This window comes from Rhamphochromis sp. 'chilingali' (assembly GCF_963969265.1).
Source record: "Rhamphochromis sp. 'chilingali' genome assembly, chromosome: 2".
NCBI lineage: Eukaryota > Metazoa > Chordata > Actinopteri > Cichliformes > Cichlidae > Rhamphochromis > Rhamphochromis sp. 'chilingali'.
The window spans coordinates 17521937-17540743 of NC_137930.1; the positions used below are offsets into that span (position 1 = coordinate 17521937).

The following is an 18807-nucleotide window of genomic DNA, read 5'->3' on the forward strand; positions in this document are numbered from 1 at the left end:
GCAATGTAAAAGTGAAACGTGAAAAATAAAAAGGGGATAACTGGTGGTATAAAAGCAAAGTCACATACAGGCTGTAATGAACCAATAGACTGTCACTAATTAAACATTCATAGAAATACACTTATGAAAATAGAAACATTCAGCTTTTGGGAAACTTGGCTAGCTTCTCTGCTTTCTTAGTACTTTTCCTGCTGGAACCACATTATAAACCTGACATGTTGTTCAAGTAGTGTCATTAATTTAATATGCATTGTTTCTCTTTACAACTTTTTTATTTATTTATTTATTTTTGCATTTAGCATCCTTACAGTCTCTGGTTGATGCCTTTAATTGTCACGTGGACACGTAAGCCACTTTGGCATATGACATAACTAACTATACAACTAAATGCGTTTATTGTGTATATATGTCTTTTTCATTGAGCTGCCACAATCATCTGGATGACATTTAAGTTTGCTATGGTGTGAAATGTAACTAGAGCCCCAACGATTTATCATCAGACTGATATTTTCAGGCGATATTATCTATTATCATCTAGCATTTATAATGACTGTAAAATGAAATATTAAAAAAGTGAAGAAGAGACGGGAGAAACACTTCAACCAAGCTATGGATGTTGATGTTTTACACTTTTTGTCCACCAGAGGCCACTCTGTAACTTCTCTGTTAACAACTTACCTTTGGATACAACCAGCTGATCAGAGCAGAGTGGGGCCTAGATTAAAGAAGTAAAGAAATCCCTAGACATAACAAATATTTGGGCAATTTATTTATGTATGTGCCAGAAAGAAAAACAAATATGGACTGGTATATCAAGCTATTGGATTTTTTTTTAAATTCTCAAATAGTGATGTCTTAAAAATCTTATATGGGTCAGGCTCTAACTGTAACCCATGACCTGCTTAGTGGATGCAAACAAACAAAAATACTGCAATAAGATATGAAGCAATACTTATACAAAACTGACAACAATATTGTATTATAATACAATATTGTACTAACAATACAATACTGTTCCTGCAGTTGGTGTCTTCAAGAACATACTTTCATGTGATGACACACACATGCAAAGATTTGTACGGTTAAAAAAACAAACAAACAAAACGTGGCCAGTTTACCCTTCTTAGTGCCCCTCAGATACAGTGCTGTTTGTGTCTGACAACCAGTAGTATATAGCTGTCATGATTATATAGCTGACACCAGCCACCATAACATATTTGATAATACTTTTTTAAAGAAAACTTCAAAAACTTATTTTTGGTGAGCTTCAAGTGATAATATATCATATATATCATATGATATGTTATCACTTGTTGACAGCACTGCAAACCCTTAGCCTTCTCTCAGTGAGCTTCATGATGCAGTCACCTGAGTTGGATTTCACTTCACAGGTGTGCCTTCTCTGGGTTCATTTGTGGGATTTCTTGCCTTCTTAATGGGGTTGGGATCATCAGTTGTGTTGTGTTGGTACATAGCCCTATTTCACAACTGTTAACATTCATGTTATGGCAAGAACCAATCAAAAAGATATAATATAATCCATTTAATATAATGTTTTACTTTGTAATTATGTAACCAAATTACACTGAATTCTTCTTTCTTTTTTTTTTTCTTTTTTACATGTAATCAAATTACTTTAAATCATCATTTTGGGTATCTTGAGTGCAGTACTTCTGGGATGTATACTGAGTTCTCTGTGTGCTAAGAAGCTCAATCAAATACCTGTTATGTGTACTGCAGTGAGCCAGATCCCTACGTACTGAGACTCAAACTGCATACAAAGTACAACATTCACACTTGCAAAAATACACTAAGTGTCACTGACAGGACTTTTGGTACTCACTGTTAATTCCTACCAGAATTCTCAAGGGAGTCATGGTAACTGTTCACCAAGCCTTTCTTTTTTTTTTTTGAAATAATCACTGACTGAACAAAACCTGTATTTTTCAGTTTGTACTTAAGAAAAATAATAATATATTTTTTAAAAAGGGCAGTGAAAGATTTTTAAGATCTTTCAGGTTCATTGTCCCATGCTTTAAACATGAGTCCTGACACTCCTTAGAACCATAATCCGTGTGGTCATGCATTACTGTCAGTGAGGAGTTTTTCTCCTCCTGACCAGTTCATTGAAATTCCCTGCATGTCTGTAAGGCTTTTTCATGCTTCAGGTCTTGACATACAGTAGGAGTGGTTCTTTACAAGGTTTATGGAGTTTTGTAGTCAGACTACACAGCAAGGTCAAACTGTCTTTTTTCCTCTCTTGCTGGATATGTTTGCATATTAAATGTAGCATAGTTTAACAAGTATTTCAAAGACTTTTTACTCCATAAAATGAATAATTACAATTGTTGTGAAATCTGGTTCCCATGAATATTGTGCACATCTTTCTGTTTCTAGACAGTTGAGTGTCCTTTCTTCTTGTAATCTACCATATTTACCTTTGAAAGGTTTCAATATTTTTAACAGTTAACAATAAGTGCAACAAATACTGCAGAGTGGGATGATGGCAAAATATATATCCACCTCATAAACAAGAGCCTAAAACCACAACTATGAACTGGATTTGCCATGTTGCAGAACTGAATAGTATAGGGGAAAGAATGGTGCATTATATATTTACTCCAACACAATCGAGCCATATTTACTGATCTTCATGCTATGACTCATTTCAACGTGATTTTTCCAGCATGAATTATGGACCAGGAGTCATATTTCAGCAGAGTTTGCTGATTCATTCGCCACATTGAGCTTTCTGCTTCCAAACAGTGCTGTGCACTATCTACATTAAAATGTTCCTTCACTTGTACAGTGTGCCTTAAGTATAAACCCACAAAACCTGATTGTGTCACCAGGCAACAGAAATCTGTGGATACAATAACCCTGTTTAATTTGCCCTTGCTGAAGCGGCATTATTGTAATTTGGATAGTTTGGACTGGAGTGCAGCTTTTGTTTATATACTTTTTATGAAGTTAACAAGGTTTGGGAAATATATTTGAGACGATTATGAGAATGGTTTCTTATGAAACATAGTTCACTGTATTAATGTATTTCTAATGTATTTAATCCTGATGGTATTTTGTCAGTTTTTAAAATCTTTTTTATGTTGTATTTAGACAGATAAAAATAGGGCCCCAGTAAGAGAGCAGCCAGAAATCCTTTTTATATAGGCAGAAAACTGCTGACTTTATCCAGAGTTTCCATAGTATTTGATTGGGCACATCATAATTTATCAATCTCATATATTCCTAAAGCACATTTTCTCTCCTTTCACTTCCTGGCCCTGATTTAGCCTATACGGTAGAATTTCCGGCCAAAACAAGTTTACAACATGAACTTCACCCAGATTAACAATTTCGGAGTTTATTGAGAGCATTTAAATGCAACATGTTACGTCGTTGACGAGTTTGACGAATCGCACAGGAGCCGGGACGCCTCCCACCCTCAGTGTTGAGCGGAGCCGCTAGAGTGGAGAAACACATAGCGGAGTCCGGTCCATCTTTACCGCAGCTAGCTAACCCCGCAGCAAGGCCACTGCGGGAAGATGGCGACGGAAAAAGTGAAGCATGAAGGAAGAGTTAAAATTGGACATTACATTCTCGGAGACACTCTCGGAGTGGGGACGTTTGGGAAGGTTAAAGGTATGTGTAACTGTCTCAGGCGTTTGTGCATCCTGCCAGCTGCGAGACGGTGGGAGAGGGAGCTTTTAGCTTAGCTGCTAAGCTAGCATACTAGGAAAGCTAACTTGTCGCAGTGCTGGGGAGGCAACACACTTGTTGTCGCGTTATTTTCTGAACTTTTTGTGTGTGTGACAAAACGCAGGTTTTAGAGCATGTCGTTGTAGTTTCTAAGATAAAGAAGACACTGCAAGTTTTATGAAATTGGGCTGTAGCTAGTCACATAGTTTGCCATTTAGCGTCGGTTGCGTTGCGTGCTAGCGAGCGAAGCGCTTGTTGAGACATACACCGGGAAGTCAGCCCTCGTCATTGATGTTGCCGCAAGCAAGAGTACATTTTAATCGGTAAAGTACGGTTTCCTCTCTCTTGCCTTTAAACCCAACTCTGCACTACATTTATTCACAACTTCGTTCCCCACGAGTCGTATTTGTTGCCTGTTTCAAGCATTCAATGTTATTTCTGAAATTTCGATGGAAAGAGTTGGACAAACTCTGCTGAATCTACGCCCACTTTGTCAGTGCACAGGGCTGAACGCTTAGAAGCTTAAGTCAATATACAACTTGAGTTGTATCAACACGCAATGGACTAAAAACCTGTTTTATTTCTTAAAAGTAATCGTGTCTGTGCGTTTTGTTTACCTTACAGGCTGTTCTGTTCAGTAGAAACACTGAAACCACAATATATATCGAAATGGAGTGGAACCACCGCAAGCTGTGTGATCGGTTAATTCCCAATGAGTCACCTCCCAGCTCTCAGCTATTTGTTGATGTTGAGGGAAAAGAGCTAGAGTTGGTGCTGTGTGATTATGGTCTTGATTACTACCGACACAGCTGGTAAATCAAAACCAGCTGTTTGCTAACTCCCATGGGCAAATGCGCTGTCTTCCCACCATCCATTGAGATGCTATCTTTTTGTATCTTGTGCGGCTTTTTACCGCTTTCAGTTATGAGGACTCTGTATTTGACCTATTTGCTCATGTATTGACTGTGTATCCCCACTCATCTTTACAGATCATTTAGCATGTGCTAGGATTTTTTTCTTTTTTTTTTTAAAATATAACTTTCAGCTGGAGACTTTATAAAGTAGAGATGTGGCGTTCAAAGACTCTTGAATTTACATATTTGAGAGAATGCTGAAACAGCAGATAGAAGTAAAATTTGCAAACTTGTTAGAGGTTTTGGTTAGCTTTGACTGATGTTTAGTAAGTATGTGCCCTAATGTTGCTGGAAGTTGTTTCAACATTGTGCGTGGCAAGATTTGCTTCTAGAAGGACTTTTGTTTCAGCATTAGATTTATCACACTCAGTAGGCAGCCAGTTTCAGCAAAAAACAAGAGAACTGTTTTACAGTCTTTCCATAATACCAAATGACAAAGCTATGCTTTGATATGCTTGAGTGATTGAATATGGTTGACTGAAAACAAAATACTTTTTTTCCCTTTCTTCCATTTTTTTTCTTTAATTTGAATGTTTTTATTTTTTTATATTCTTAAAATTGTGATAGGAGGTGGTGATTTAGATCTCCCATTCCTCACACTGACTTCAGGATATTGGTCCTATTGCTGCTGTCCTTCATCCACCATGCTGCCTTCTGTTTCCAAAATAGGTTTCACCTCTAAGATTCGTAGCATGTCTGGTAACCCTTATCCTAATAGTGTAAACAACAAATTACACCTTTCCTTAAGTTGTGTGAAGATGCCTTGTTTTGCATAATACTTCACCATTCCCTATTTTATATGGCCTTGGTTGTAATAGAAATGCTCCATCCACTCTCTTTCTATCCTTCAGTGGGCCAACATGAGCTGACCAAGCATCAAGTGGCAGTGAAGATCTTGAACAGGCAGAAGATCCGCAGTTTGGACGTGGTGGGAAAGATTCGCCGGGAGATCCAGAACCTCAAGCTTTTCAGGCACCCTCACATAATTAAACTGTAAGTCCTAGATTACACCCTGCTCGCTGCTCCATAATCCCCTTGCCACCACATTAATGCCACCCACTGAGCTATTTTCAGGCCTTTATAGTGTTGTTTTAGAATGCATCCATCTAGGACAGTATCTGTCTGACTCAGTCCACTCTCTCTTCTGACCTCTCCCTATTGTGCAGTATTGACTGTTTCGTTATTCCCTCAGTTGGTCTTTCATTTTAACGTACAAAAGTGCACTGGCTTTGCCTTTGTTGTGGGTAGCTGTGTAGCTTGCTCTGCTGGTATTATTGTCAACATCTGGTAGGCTAAAACAGATAAGTGTGTCATTTCAAATGAGTAATTTTTTAACGTCATAGTCTGAGCTGACTGTGCCATAATGTTCTGGTGCTCTAAGCTAAACTTACTATTTGACAGTTGTCAGGGGACTTCCTGTTTGGTAAGGGAATGTTCACAGACTTGAGGCCACAGTTACAGGGTCATTAAACTGACTGGGGGGGGGGGGGGGTATAATTGCCTGAAATACCCGTTCCATGTTAAAAAATGTAAGCTATGTCTGTGTGTCTACGCATGAGAGACTGATTCCATCTTTGGCAGGGTGCACAGACCACTGGGGCAAAGTACATAACATTGTCTGTCTAGCGGGGATAATAACAGATCGAGTAATGTAACATAATACTGCTTCATTTTTATTGATGGGATGTTTTCTGCAATTGCAACACATCAGATTCACAGTTAGTGAACATCTCTAACATCTGCTGAGCTACAAACTGCATGGCAGACATTATTGCCTTTGGTTTTATCCAGCATGGTAGTGCGTATGTTGTGTGTGTATTGGATTTACAAAAGCTCTGAATGTTTTCTTAAAATATCTTAACACTGTCACATTGTCAATGCATTTTTTGTTGTTGTTGTTGTTGTTGTTGTTGCTGTCTGTATTTAAAACTTGTAAAATCTGAGCTTTAGAGGCTGCACACAATGTGGTTTCTGGGACTTGCTATCAAGAATTTCTCCTGGTTTGATTCTACAGCTTGATAATGGTTATGTAAAACGGCAACAGATGTGGCTTATGTGCAAAGAGAGCTACACAGCATTTTAGTGCAAATAGATGCAGGTATGATGAATGCCACTAATGGACTGCAAGTATGCAGTGGAGTCTAACTCATAGCTCAGTCTGTTGTCTGTCTGGCAGCAGAAACATAAAAATGCTCAATTGTTTTTGTATTATATTATAATATTCAACATTTGCACAAAGTGCTGCTCTCATACACTTTTTTTTCCAATACTGAGCACACCAATTTTCTTCCATGGCAACTAAGTTTCTTCCTGTTTGTGAGGAATTGTTTTTCTTTGTTACAGGAAACCAAAAATTAGATGTGTTAACAATCTCCTGTGGGTTGAACTGAGCTGCTGGTTGATTAAATTACTTTGTTAAAATTAATCATAAATGGGCTAAAATAGACCATTGGCAAAGTAACATTAAAACTAAAAATTTGAGTCAGCTGTCCAAAACTAAGCACATATTCCGATTATTCTTTGTAATAATTATTAAATGGTAACAGACATGTCTAAATGTTTTCTTGTATAATACCTTCCAACTCCTAATAACCCACATGACTTGTGTTTTGACTGTAGGTATCAGGTTATCAGCACCCCTACAGATATCTTCATGGTGATGGAGTATGTCTCAGGGGGAGAGCTCTTTGACTACATCTGCAAAAATGGAAAGGTACTTTAGGACTGGAAACTTGTATATTGATTCCAAACTTCTTTAACCCTTTCCATCATTTCATGTTGCACAGATGTTGTGTAGTTTATCATTAGTGAGATAAAGATAACGCAGATAAGTATCATACACTTGTCATCATCAGACTACAGTGGAGATAAAGTAATCTTTGAACTCTGTAAACTGTGAAGGCTGAAAAAGATATTCAAAACACAACATGAGGTGCTGCTTAGTCATCAGTGATGTTCTGACTGAGGAAGGAAAGATCACACCTAATGAATAATTTCTGCTTTGACAGTTGGATGAAAAGGAGAGTCGACGACTGTTCCAGCAGATCATTTCAGCAGTAGACTACTGCCACAGACACATGGTGGTACATCGAGACCTTAAGCCAGAAAATGTGCTGCTTGATGCGCATATGAATGCTAAGATTGCAGACTTTGGTGAGTAGTTCTTGGACTTGAATCGAGAAGTCTCAGCAGGAACCACTGTTTTAGTTTGTTAATTATACACACATTAGTAATAGTAATTAGGGCTGTTCGATATAAGAATATATATCGGATGACGATATAAAAACGGCTATCGTTTAATTTTACGCTATCGTTTGTTTCGTGGTGTCGCAAAATAAACTGTTTACGGCAATATTTTTTTCATCGTTTTGATGGTCACTGTAGTGGCTATATTAATTTCTTAAAGTTCTCTCTTTCTCTTATATTCAATATAACTACACTACGGACGGACAAGCGCCTGTATTTATGCGTTGTCTTTAGCAACAATGACGGTAAAACCACAAACTTTTCACAATAAAGCTCAAGATCCTGTTGAGACTTTTCAAAATAAACTGAATCACGTGAAAGAGTATGCAGAGTATTTTCGGATGAGAAGCAAAAAAGAGCCGTCAGTAGAGCAGGGCGATATGACCAAAAATATTTATCACGATATACATTTGAAAATTTGCAATAACGATATAACTGACGATATAATTGACACCAGACAAAATACTTTACAACTCCTCAACTTTATTAGTGCAAAAAACCCCCAAAAAACATCAATGTATTTTCTCTTAAACAAGCAGCTGTTTTTTGTTTTTTTTTAAATGCGCATTAAAGTTATATAAAAATTTAACAGTGCAAATGCAAATTCCTTTCTGACAGTTTAACCAAAAGGCATTTCCAGTGGAAACTGGCCGGCATAACCGTATATAATATCCACAAAACTAAAAAAAGAGGTTATACACCACAGTACGGTAATATTATGTTGAAGCACAGTACGTATCACTCCGCGAGGCTCCTGCCTACGATAGCCATAATGCTCCAACAATCCATCAAGCGGTGCGGCTTCGTAGCTTAGCAAAGTTGTACTAAAGCATTTGACAGATTTTTCCAGCACAGTCTACCAAATAAAATCGTTTTGAGGTCAGTAAACACAACCAGAATTCATACATAAGGCACACGGGATTATAAGGGGCACTGTCGATTTTCAGAAAAATCAAAGGATTGATTTTAAGTGTGCCGTATTTTCCAAAACAACATGGTAATAACGACGGCCCGCTAGCATGCGCTACCAAAAATAGTCCTTTGTTGTGTATCTGACGGACGAAAGCTAAACCAGTTCCACACCACTGAAGTTGCAGCATTTTTACAAACCAGTTCTGGTTCATCTATTTCATTTAACGATCCGCTTTCGCTCTTCTCATTCTGCGTCGCCGCTATGTGCGTATGTAAACAAAGGCACTGCGCATGTGCGTTTTACCCATATTCTATCGCGATATTTCATTTTCCTATCGTTGCCCAACATTACACCGGTATTATCGTGAACGGTATGATATAGCCCAGCTCTAGCCGTCAGATGCTAAAAAGTAAACCTTAGACTCAAACGTTAGAACAGGCTTTTCCCTGCACCACGCCGTGTAATAAATACTCACAAAGAAAACGGCAGCCGTTACAACTTATGTCTAAAAAATGTATCGTTTCATGCATTGGTTAAAACACTCGACTCCAGCTACATGACGCTCAGTTGGAAACACTTCACGCAAGTCGAGCTGCCCGAGATTCACAGAATTTACAAAAAGAATTTACATTTTTGTGATTTTTATATCGTTTCGGACGATAGATGTCTTATATCGGGATATGAGATTTTGTGTCATATCGCACAGCCCTAATAGTAATGATAATGTTTAGAGCACTTTCATAAAAAGTCCTTTCCAAAGCCAAGAATAAACAAAGCTAAAAGCAAACACAGTAATAAATAATTAAAACACCATAATCCATAACTGAAGCATAAATAAACAAAAAGACAATAATACCCCAAGAACTACATACAATAGAAAACAGGTGTCAGTTGAACTTGACAGTCTAATGTCAGACAGAAGGCTTTTCCATAATGTTAGGGCATGATATAAAAATATGTTGTTTTCTTAACCTTTGGGACCTTCAGGACACCACTCCCCTGAGAGTGTAGGGGACCTATAGGTACATATGGTCCCACGAGATCACTCGGGTAGCTTGGTGCTCTGCTAGTTAATATTTTATAAGACTGCAGCAGTACAAAATCCATGGTGCTGCAATATGAACCAACTGCAGACCTCTAAAGATTTTCTTGGGCAAACCTCACAGTAAAGCATTGCTATGATGCAAGATGTCACAAAGACATGAACTAGAACCTTGGCGTCCTTGAGCGCCATCATATGTCTGATTGTAGCCATTTTTCTCACCAAATTAAAAGGCAAATTAAAGGCTCTGATCAAAAAACAACAAGATTCTTACCAAATCCTCAGTGGATCACACAGTCATCAAAACACAAAGACAACTGGTCATACTTATGACTCACTCTTGCCATTCCAGTCACTGACATCTCAGTTTTAGCTGAGTTTAACCCACTGGTGCTGCATATTATTGAAAATAAAAGTGGGCCAGGGACTGACCCTTGTAATCAGATCAATCAGATCAGAAACTTTATTGTCATTATCACAGGTACAATGAAATTAAGAATGTTCCCCGATCATTGCATGTAGACTTCATACTTAATAGTGCACGACACAGAAAATAATTTAAAGCATATATTGAGATCTTTCTGGAAAGTATGGTCTCAACTGTTGACACACCTGAGATGACATAGTGTTTCATAAGCCTGTTCTTAAGTATTTTGTGGTCCACTGTTTCAACCACAGCGCTAAGGTCTAATAACAAGAGAACAGAGATTGAGTCAGTCCAACACAAGTAACAGATCATTTACCACCGTTAAAAATGCCGATTCTGTAGAGTCGTTAACTTGAAAGGCAGACAAATCATATATTAACTAGTATTTCACAACTTGATTACAAGTTACTTTCTCAAAAGATTTTTACAAAACCTCCAGATTTGAAACAGAATTTCAAAAAAATTGTCCTCCAAATCTGACTACATTTGGTATTTTGATGGGTTTTTAGTGTGAGCTTTTACCACATAGGTTCATAATCCATGAGCAGATTCCAGGGTTGTTTAGTGCGAGCATGAAAACACATTCTAATAACAGTTTGTTATTTCAACGATCAATCATTTCTGGCAGTAGTGTGCCAGAAACATAAAATATGTTTCAGAAAATCCTTCATACATTCCTTAAATTTGGCTAAGCAAATATACAGAACTACATTCAAGACTTTGATAATATTAAACTATTCTAGTGTGCATTGGTTGTTATTTAACCTGCAGTTATTCCAAATTATTTTGAATCTTTAGTAAAGTATTTTTGTCACTCTTCTGTTAATTCATGAATCATGTTCACCATTGCTACCAGTGAAAAAGACATTGTCTCCTTGCTGGGAGGATGAACTGCAGTAAGTGGAGAATCTTAAAAAAATGGTACAGCTAATTATAAAGCAGCTTTTTTGGGGGGCCGACAGAAAACGAAACATTACTGCTTTAGTATTTTTCACGTTAGTTATATACTTAATAAAGCACTTTAAGCTAAAACCAAACTAGAATAGTTTGAAACTGCATTAAAAACATTAAATGTTTATGTGAGGTAAATAATTGAAGTTGTTGTGTTTTGAAAAGTGTGCATATTATATAATAGTTAAAATCTTTTGCAGGTTTGTCAAACATGATGTCAGATGGAGAGTTCCTCAGAACAAGTTGTGGTTCTCCAAACTATGCTGCTCCTGAGGTCATCTCAGGAAGGTAATGGCTTATTTTAAATTCTGTTTGGGTTTTTTCTTTTCTTCTAATGATACTTTACTTACATTTCGAAGTGAGACAGAAACACAACTCAAAAACACAGCCTAGTTAAAAATAGATTTTGTGATTCTTTCTTTTTACGCCTCCTCAGGTTATATGCTGGACCAGAGGTGGATATTTGGAGTAGTGGGGTGATTCTCTACGCCTTGTTGTGTGGAACACTTCCCTTTGATGATGATCATGTGCCAACACTTTTTAAGAAGATCTGTGATGGGATCTTCTTCACCCCACAGTATCTGAACCCTGCAGTAATAAGCTTACTGAAACACATGTTGCAGGTGGACCCGATGAAAAGAGCCACCATCAAAGAGATCCGGTAAGCCTGGCGGAGTATTTACAAAGTCAAAAATCCTATAGGCTTTGTTTTGTTTTTGTTTGTTTTTGGTTGTCTAGATTGTAAATCACATTATTTCATGATGGCAAGGGACTGTCTGCGTAGAAAATTAGTTCTGTTGGTGCTGTTTGCATTCATGATCTTTTAACTACCAAAATGATTCTTCGCCACAGAGAGGACGAGTGGTTCAAAAAAGATCTGCCAAAGTACTTGTTCCCTGAGGACCCCTCCTACAGCAACAACATGATCGACGACGAGGCCCTGAAGGAGGTTTGCGAGAAGTTTGAGTGCACAGAGGAGGAGGTCCTTGCCTGCATATACAGTCGCAACCATCAGGATCCATTGGCTGTTGCCTACCATCTCATCATTGACAATCGTCGCATCATGAGCGAAGCCAAGGATTTCTACTTGGCATCTAGCCCTCCTGACTCTTTTCTAGATGACCAACACCTGACTTCATCAGGTGCAGCGATAGTGAAGCCTCACCCTGAGCGTGTACCTTTTCTCGTGGCGGAGACTCCTCCCAGGAGTATCCGTCACACACTGGATGAACTGAACCCTCAGAAGTCCAAGCACCAGGGTGTTAGGAGAGCCAAGTGGCACCTGGGTATACGCAGTCAAAGTAGACCAAATGATATCATGACCGAGGTGTGCCGTGCAATGAAACAGCTGGACTATGAGTGGAAGGTAAGGAAGAAGAGGGACAAGATATAGGAGGAAAGGCTTAATATTTACAATTTTAAAAAAAATGTAGTAAAATGTAATCTCACAGTTAGTTATTGAAGTTGGATTGTATTAAAAGTTTAATAAGCTCCAGGTGTACTTTTTAAAGCATCACAAAGACACATTATCCTTCCTTTCAATAATTTTCTAGGTTGTGAATCCATACTATCTGCGTGTGAGAAGGAAGAATCCTGTTACTGGGATGCTTGCCAAGATGAGCCTTCAACTGTACACAGTGGACAGCAGAACCTACCTCCTTGACTTCCGTAGCATAGATGGTAAGTTTTACCTTCACTAGTCTGTAGCAGTAGGTGAGGAAACAGTCTGCATTTAGATCACCACTCATTTGCATAAGCACCCGGCAGGATACACTGATAAGGTTACATAGCTAACCTGTGTATGGCTCAAATATTAGAGAATAAAACACATGAAAGATCATACACGAGGCCGTTATTTGTGATGATTCAAAGTGCACCATTAAATCTGTGTCATAGCCTGACCCGCACATTCCCAGAAATGTAACTACATATGACGCAGATGTCAATATCTGTTTATTGATTAGCACATGGATTATACCACAGGGAAACAAGATGTAATAGAATGTAATTACATGCTGTGCAGAGGCTAATATTCTGCCAGTGTAGATGCCTTTGTGTCTCATTTTATTACCTCTGGCGATACGTGCATAAACTCAAGGTCAGTTGTGAATTCCCCTTATCTTCCTGTGTTTCAATAAAAGTAACTGTTGTTCGAGATTTATTAGTTCCATGAACTGCTCTGTTTCAATTATGATGGCAGACACACCAGCAATGTTCCCTCTAATTTTTCACGTGTCTGAGCGAACACACAAACTCCCTGAGCGATCCCTTGGACCACTGTGAGCGACAGCAGATGTGTTTTTTTTTTTTTTTTGTTTGTTTTTTTTTTTTTATAAAGCTCTGACTTATGAGTATGAATCTGTGGTCTGGGAGAGAGTCCTGTAACTCTCTGCCTGCAAAATATAGTATATAATGACCAATGTTGGGCAATTAATTATATAGTTCTTCAAAAAAATGACTGAGTTATGCAAACAACAACGTTTTTTGTAGCTTTTTTTTTTTTTTTTTAATGCAGCCAAGGCGTTTTTTTTAAAAGAAACATTTCAAACTATTGACAGAACAATCAGCTGTTCTGCATCAAATCTGATGCCACACAAATTATTTGTGCCACTCGAAAAAATAATTTCTGTCCACTATGAGATAAAGGAGAACAACAGCCTGATACCTGCAGAGACCTTGCCAGCAGTGCGCAATTGCGCACGTGCGCAGCTTAGAGGGAACATTGCACACCAGCATACAAATGCAAACAAGGACAGGTGGGGATTCAACACAGTACTGTGCAAAATGAGGAAATTGTGTTAAAGGGCAGTAATAACACATCAGTGTTTGGGCATTATTTGACTCATGAAGCTCAATGGCAGCAGTACAGCATGTGTTGTAATTTACCGATGGATCAAGTTTTGATTGCTTGTATTGTAATATATTTAATTTTTAAAACTAGTCTCATACAACTTACACTCAGTTTTGCAACATTTGACCAGTTAACCTAGATCTTCAGGTAAGCCCTTTACTCAGTTCTCTGTATCTTCGGTGTTTATCTGGATTTTGTCCTCTAGTATGCTGCCTCAGTGTGGAATTTATAAATGATTAACTCATGGATGATGGTTTGGGAAGTCTGTGTAGGTGTTTGGCATTACCTCAAAGGAAAACATGAGATTGAAGAGCTGTTGTGTGCTTCTGATACATCACAGGCTTTCCATTTAAAGTATGTGAAGCTTTGGCTTTGAGCTACAGCAAAGTCCATCATTAAGCTTGTGTTTATCTGAACTTATACCTGATGACTCAGAAATATAGAAAATATTATGCTGATTGTTAACATTTGTCTATAACTACACATAATTAATCGCATGGATTTATAGCTTAGCTTAATTTAGGTTTTAAACTATTTGCGTGATAGTTTAGCAGCATTTCTTAAATTAATCATTTACCTGCAGTAATATTTGTTGCAGGTCTTAACAAAATTATCTGGGAAGTAAGTTTGAGAGACTGCAAACATATTAATACATATTAAATGGTTTGATCAAGCAAGATTCGGCATTGTTAAATGTCCATCTGGTGGACAACATGGAGGACTATGAGAGAAGTTGTAAAAAGTATAAGCCATCAGCAGCTGTATCAGTGCAACAGTCCTGCCTCCTGTTGGGAACCTGGGTGCTAATGCTGTTAGCAAGTTCATAATAGGACTGCTGTAGCAGCAGCAGTTCAGGCACAACCAAATTGGGCACAAATCGGGCACCAGATCAGGAAAGTTGGATGCATCCTCTGACACTGCATGGGAAGGAAAGGGATGTGTGAATGTGGATTACAAGAAAGATTTTCACCTATATATACAGCACTTGCCTCATTTCTTTATATTTTGCTTCCAAGCAGCGAGAGCTTTTTTGTGTAAGGGGTCTTGAGCAATAGTTCTCCAGGATTTCTGAGGGTTTTTCTTTGGACATTGGCTACTTTTTTACTCATTTGAAGTCCAATCCCTCTGTCTTAGGCTACGTCCACACGTACACGGGTATTTTTGAAAACTGAGATTTACCGTTTTCGTTTTCAAAAATAATCCAGTCCACACATAAAGGCAGAAATGAAGGAAAACGCTGCTATGAACATGCCAAAGCAGCAGGTGGCGCTAGATTCCTAACCGTGCAGAAATGTTGGCCAATCAGAAGTCTAGAAGCCTCGTGGGGAAAAGTAAACAAAGCTGGGGCATAGAAGCAGAACCGAGTCGTATGTGTGGAGGGACAGTAACTGTGTGTATATGTAAGCATTTAAACACTGCAGAGAGTACAATTAACAGTATTGTAGAAATTCATTTCACCGAAACAATAACGTGGCGCAAAAATATCCACCCTGGCCGGAGTTTTTAAAAATCTCAGTTTTCAGTGACCAAAAACGCCGTTTACGTGTGGACGAAAGGTGCAAACGCATAGAAAAATCTGCGTTTTCAAAAATACGTGTGGACGTAGCCTTAACATTTTGTTTGTTAAGCCATTTAACACTAACCTGTGACTCATTCAATCACAGAAAAGGGACCGAGCTCAAGAGATAAACAAATAGTTCCAGCTATTTTTCCTGGCAAATTATAAAGAAATGAGGGCTGGCTCAAGACCTTGACTGTTTGACACCTCCTGTCACTGCAAGTGTGTGTCTAACACCCCAGATTATAATAATTTGACCAAGCAAAGTGGACATTGGGACTGCAGTAATCTCATAAATATATCACGGTCAGCAGTATTTTGATCGAGAAAATTAAAATACAGTTGTATGCAGTCTGTTTCCAGCATTAAAACTGGTACTAACAAAATGCATAACCACATTCATAGGAGGCAGGTCATGCACCGGCAAATATAGCTGCATTTAGAATATGTTCATTTTAGAAAGCCGAATAGCTTATATTAAAATTTGTTTACTGGTCAACCCCTCATGAACCAAAGGCTTTTTATCTCAGTAAATGGTGGCTAAGAAGAAGTCAGTGAACAGAGATGTATGTGGGTGTTAGAGCCATGGACTGTGTAGCCACAGCTGCTTTGAGAGGAAATGGTGAACGCTGCTTTGGCTTGTGCATATTTCATGAACTGAACCCAAAATTGTTCAAACTCTGGGTGTCAGGATGATCTGGGTGTCCGCAGTGCAATATCTATATTACAGTTTATTAGGTTAAAAGGAAGAAAATAATCTTTATTTTTGACTACAAAAATCTTACACTTTATCCCTAACCTAAACAATCGACTAAGTATAAACTAGTGATTAATTTCACTGTTTACAGCAGTGTCTCTGTGGCAGGAATTGAATTGAGTATTTTCCAAGACTTGTAGATACCCTAGTGATACCCATTGAACTTCTTGTGTTTGAAAATCAGTTTGTCTTATTGTTCAGATGATATGTTGGAGACAAAATCTGGAAGTGCTACCCCTCTGCGCTCTGGCTCTGTGGGCAACTACCGGACCGCTATTAAGAACGATGTAGATGGAGCAGAACTTCCAGGTACACCTAGTACCGTGCACCCCACCAAGACTGGAGAAGGCTCTTTGACGTCATCGTTGACCTCATCCATCGATTCCACAGGAGGCGGGGACAATGCATCTGTCCCTCGACCAGGAAGCCACACCATCGAGTTCTTTGAGATGTGTGCAAATCTTATTAAACTACTTGCACGATAGCTCGCAAAACAATCGCTAGCCTTTTTCTCCCTCTGAGTGTCTTTATAGCAATAAGCATGCAACTGAATCGTGGCTCAGTTCATCCCGGCTGAGGATGAAGTGATTGTTCCATGGCACTGATGCAGGTTGGTGTTCCCTAAGCTGAAGGGATGTATACTGAGCTGACTGGGGATGCAAAGGGTTACTGGGGGAAAGACAAATGACTAGCTGATTAATTAGCTAGGACAGAACATTTAGGAACGAGGGTTTTACAATTTCCTGAACAACTTAATAGCAAGCGTCTACAACCAAACTACACATATGCGCAAGTGATTACACTGAATTTTCTGTACTGTAGTCAGGTGAGCACTGCTTTTCAGTACAGAGAGCAAATTCACATTCTTACCTGTACAAAAGGAAGCCACACATGGAGGTTGGGGGTTTGGGTGGCAGTCACGGGATGCAGGAAGCACTTTTGCACAAGTTTCTTTTATTTCCTGCTGCTGTTGTTTTTTTTGGTTTTTTTTTTTTTGGTTCTTTTCAGTAGGGATCTGAGAATTGGTGCACATGTTCCGAAGCGTTATATATAACTAGGGTGGGCAAACCCATCACATTCATTGGAGTCTGAAGAAGTTCTGTGACTCCTGTATTTCTGTCTTGCGTCAGGGACTAAAGAATGCGTTCATCAAATTTATGTTGGGTTATTATTATTATTATTTTTTAATTCTTTTTAAGAAATTGTCAGACTAAATTTCATGGTTTTGTCCTGTTGTAAAAATGTGTTTTTGAATTTGTCTGTCGCCACCTTTTTATATATAAAGACGTAAACATATTTATCAGTGCATTAAGTAGGTGGAGTGTTGGTTGTAAAGGAAATTGATTTTTTTCTTTCTTTCTTTCTTTCTTTCTTTCTTGCAATAAGATCTATTGCTGGATGATATATATATTATATCTTTTTTTTTTTTTTTTTTTTTTTTAACAGTCTGGCTTGTAATCATAATGAATTTTATTTCATTCAATCAGTTATTCTGATACACGATTGTCTTTGTATTTAACTTTAGACAGCTTTTTCCCACGACAGTCAAAATCTAGAACTATAACTTTCCATGTCGCATTAGAATGACAAGTTGATTTTTACTTATTTTCTCTTATTTCTTTAGTGTTTTTGTTTTAGATTAATGAATACGATTTCAGTATGATTACTAAGTGAAATGCCTTTTGCCTACATTTGTTTTGTAAATGCCATCACACATGAATAGGCCTCAGGGCTCAGTGAGTAGTAGCAATTACATGCAGCGCGTGGACAATGTCTGTTGGTAAGTGAATACATCCACAATGTCATTTTTGGACATGTTTTAATTTCCTGTACATTCCCTTGAAGTTTGACCTTGTTAAAGGTTTTATGTTTTTAAACCTGAAACAGACTTATGAGCTTTGAATGACATAGATCGGGGAGGTAGATCGCACTTCTGGTAACTTGCAGGCTCACAAAGTAGAGTTGGATATGTCTTTGATTATAAGTGTGATGTATCTCATTATCCATTGCCTCTCCGTGGTCTTAAAGTTTTAAGTTATGCCTGTTTGGCTGCCTTATCATTATCAGTACTGTTTATCAGTTTTATGTCAGTAAAAGTTGGAAATTGTGCCGGTCAGAATTCTTGGTGCTGTTTTTGCGGTTTTGAGGATTAAAATAATCTAATTACACTTTCTTTATGGTTGGTTTATTCATTTTTCTAGGTGCTTTGCATTACCAAAAAGGGAAAAAATTCTAACTGCAAAAACCTAAAAGATCTGATTGTCATCTTTTTATAGACATCAGTAACTACTGCCATCTTTAAAACGATGTCAACAGGATCAAGTTAAATCAAACTTTTAAGATAATTTGGGGGTGGTTCTTATTTGAATTAAAGTATTTGTATGCCCTTGCTGTAAAGTCAGAATCTTATTATCTGACATGTTTATTAGCAAATGTCAGCAATCTGAACTAT

At 38.1% G+C, this 18807-nt stretch overlaps 2 protein-coding genes across 3 annotated transcripts in view; both read left to right on the top strand.

Moving 5' to 3' along the window:
* LOC308392914 (uncharacterized protein) overlaps positions 1-18807 on the top strand; it is a 160258-nt gene that overhangs the window by 134323 nt on the left and 7128 nt on the right. The window lies entirely within an intron of this gene.
* prkaa1 (protein kinase, AMP-activated, alpha 1 catalytic subunit) lies at positions 3411-18523 on the top strand. Its single transcript, XM_080874463.1, has 9 exons — positions 3411-3639; positions 5462-5603; positions 7230-7323; positions 7619-7763; positions 11390-11477; positions 11626-11850; positions 12042-12555; positions 12743-12869; positions 16557-18523. Exons 1-9 carry the CDS (start codon positions 3543-3545, stop codon positions 16838-16840), a joined length of 1716 nt encoding a protein of 571 aa, XP_080730589.1. The 5' UTR covers positions 3411-3542; the 3' UTR covers positions 16841-18523.

Bases quoted from the DNA above. Each gene is read 5' to 3' on its own strand.
- prkaa1 (XM_080874463.1), top strand. From the start codon at position 3,543: ATGGCGACGGAAAAAGTGAAGCATGAAGGAAGAGTTAAAATTGGACAT. The intron at 7,764-11,389 runs GTGAGTAGTTCT...AATCTTTTGCAG, and splicing joins TGCTAAGATTGCAGACTTTG to GTTTGTCAAACATGATGTCA. The intron at 11,478-11,625 runs GTAATGGCTTAT...ACGCCTCCTCAG, and splicing joins CCTGAGGTCATCTCAGGAAG to GTTATATGCTGGACCAGAGG.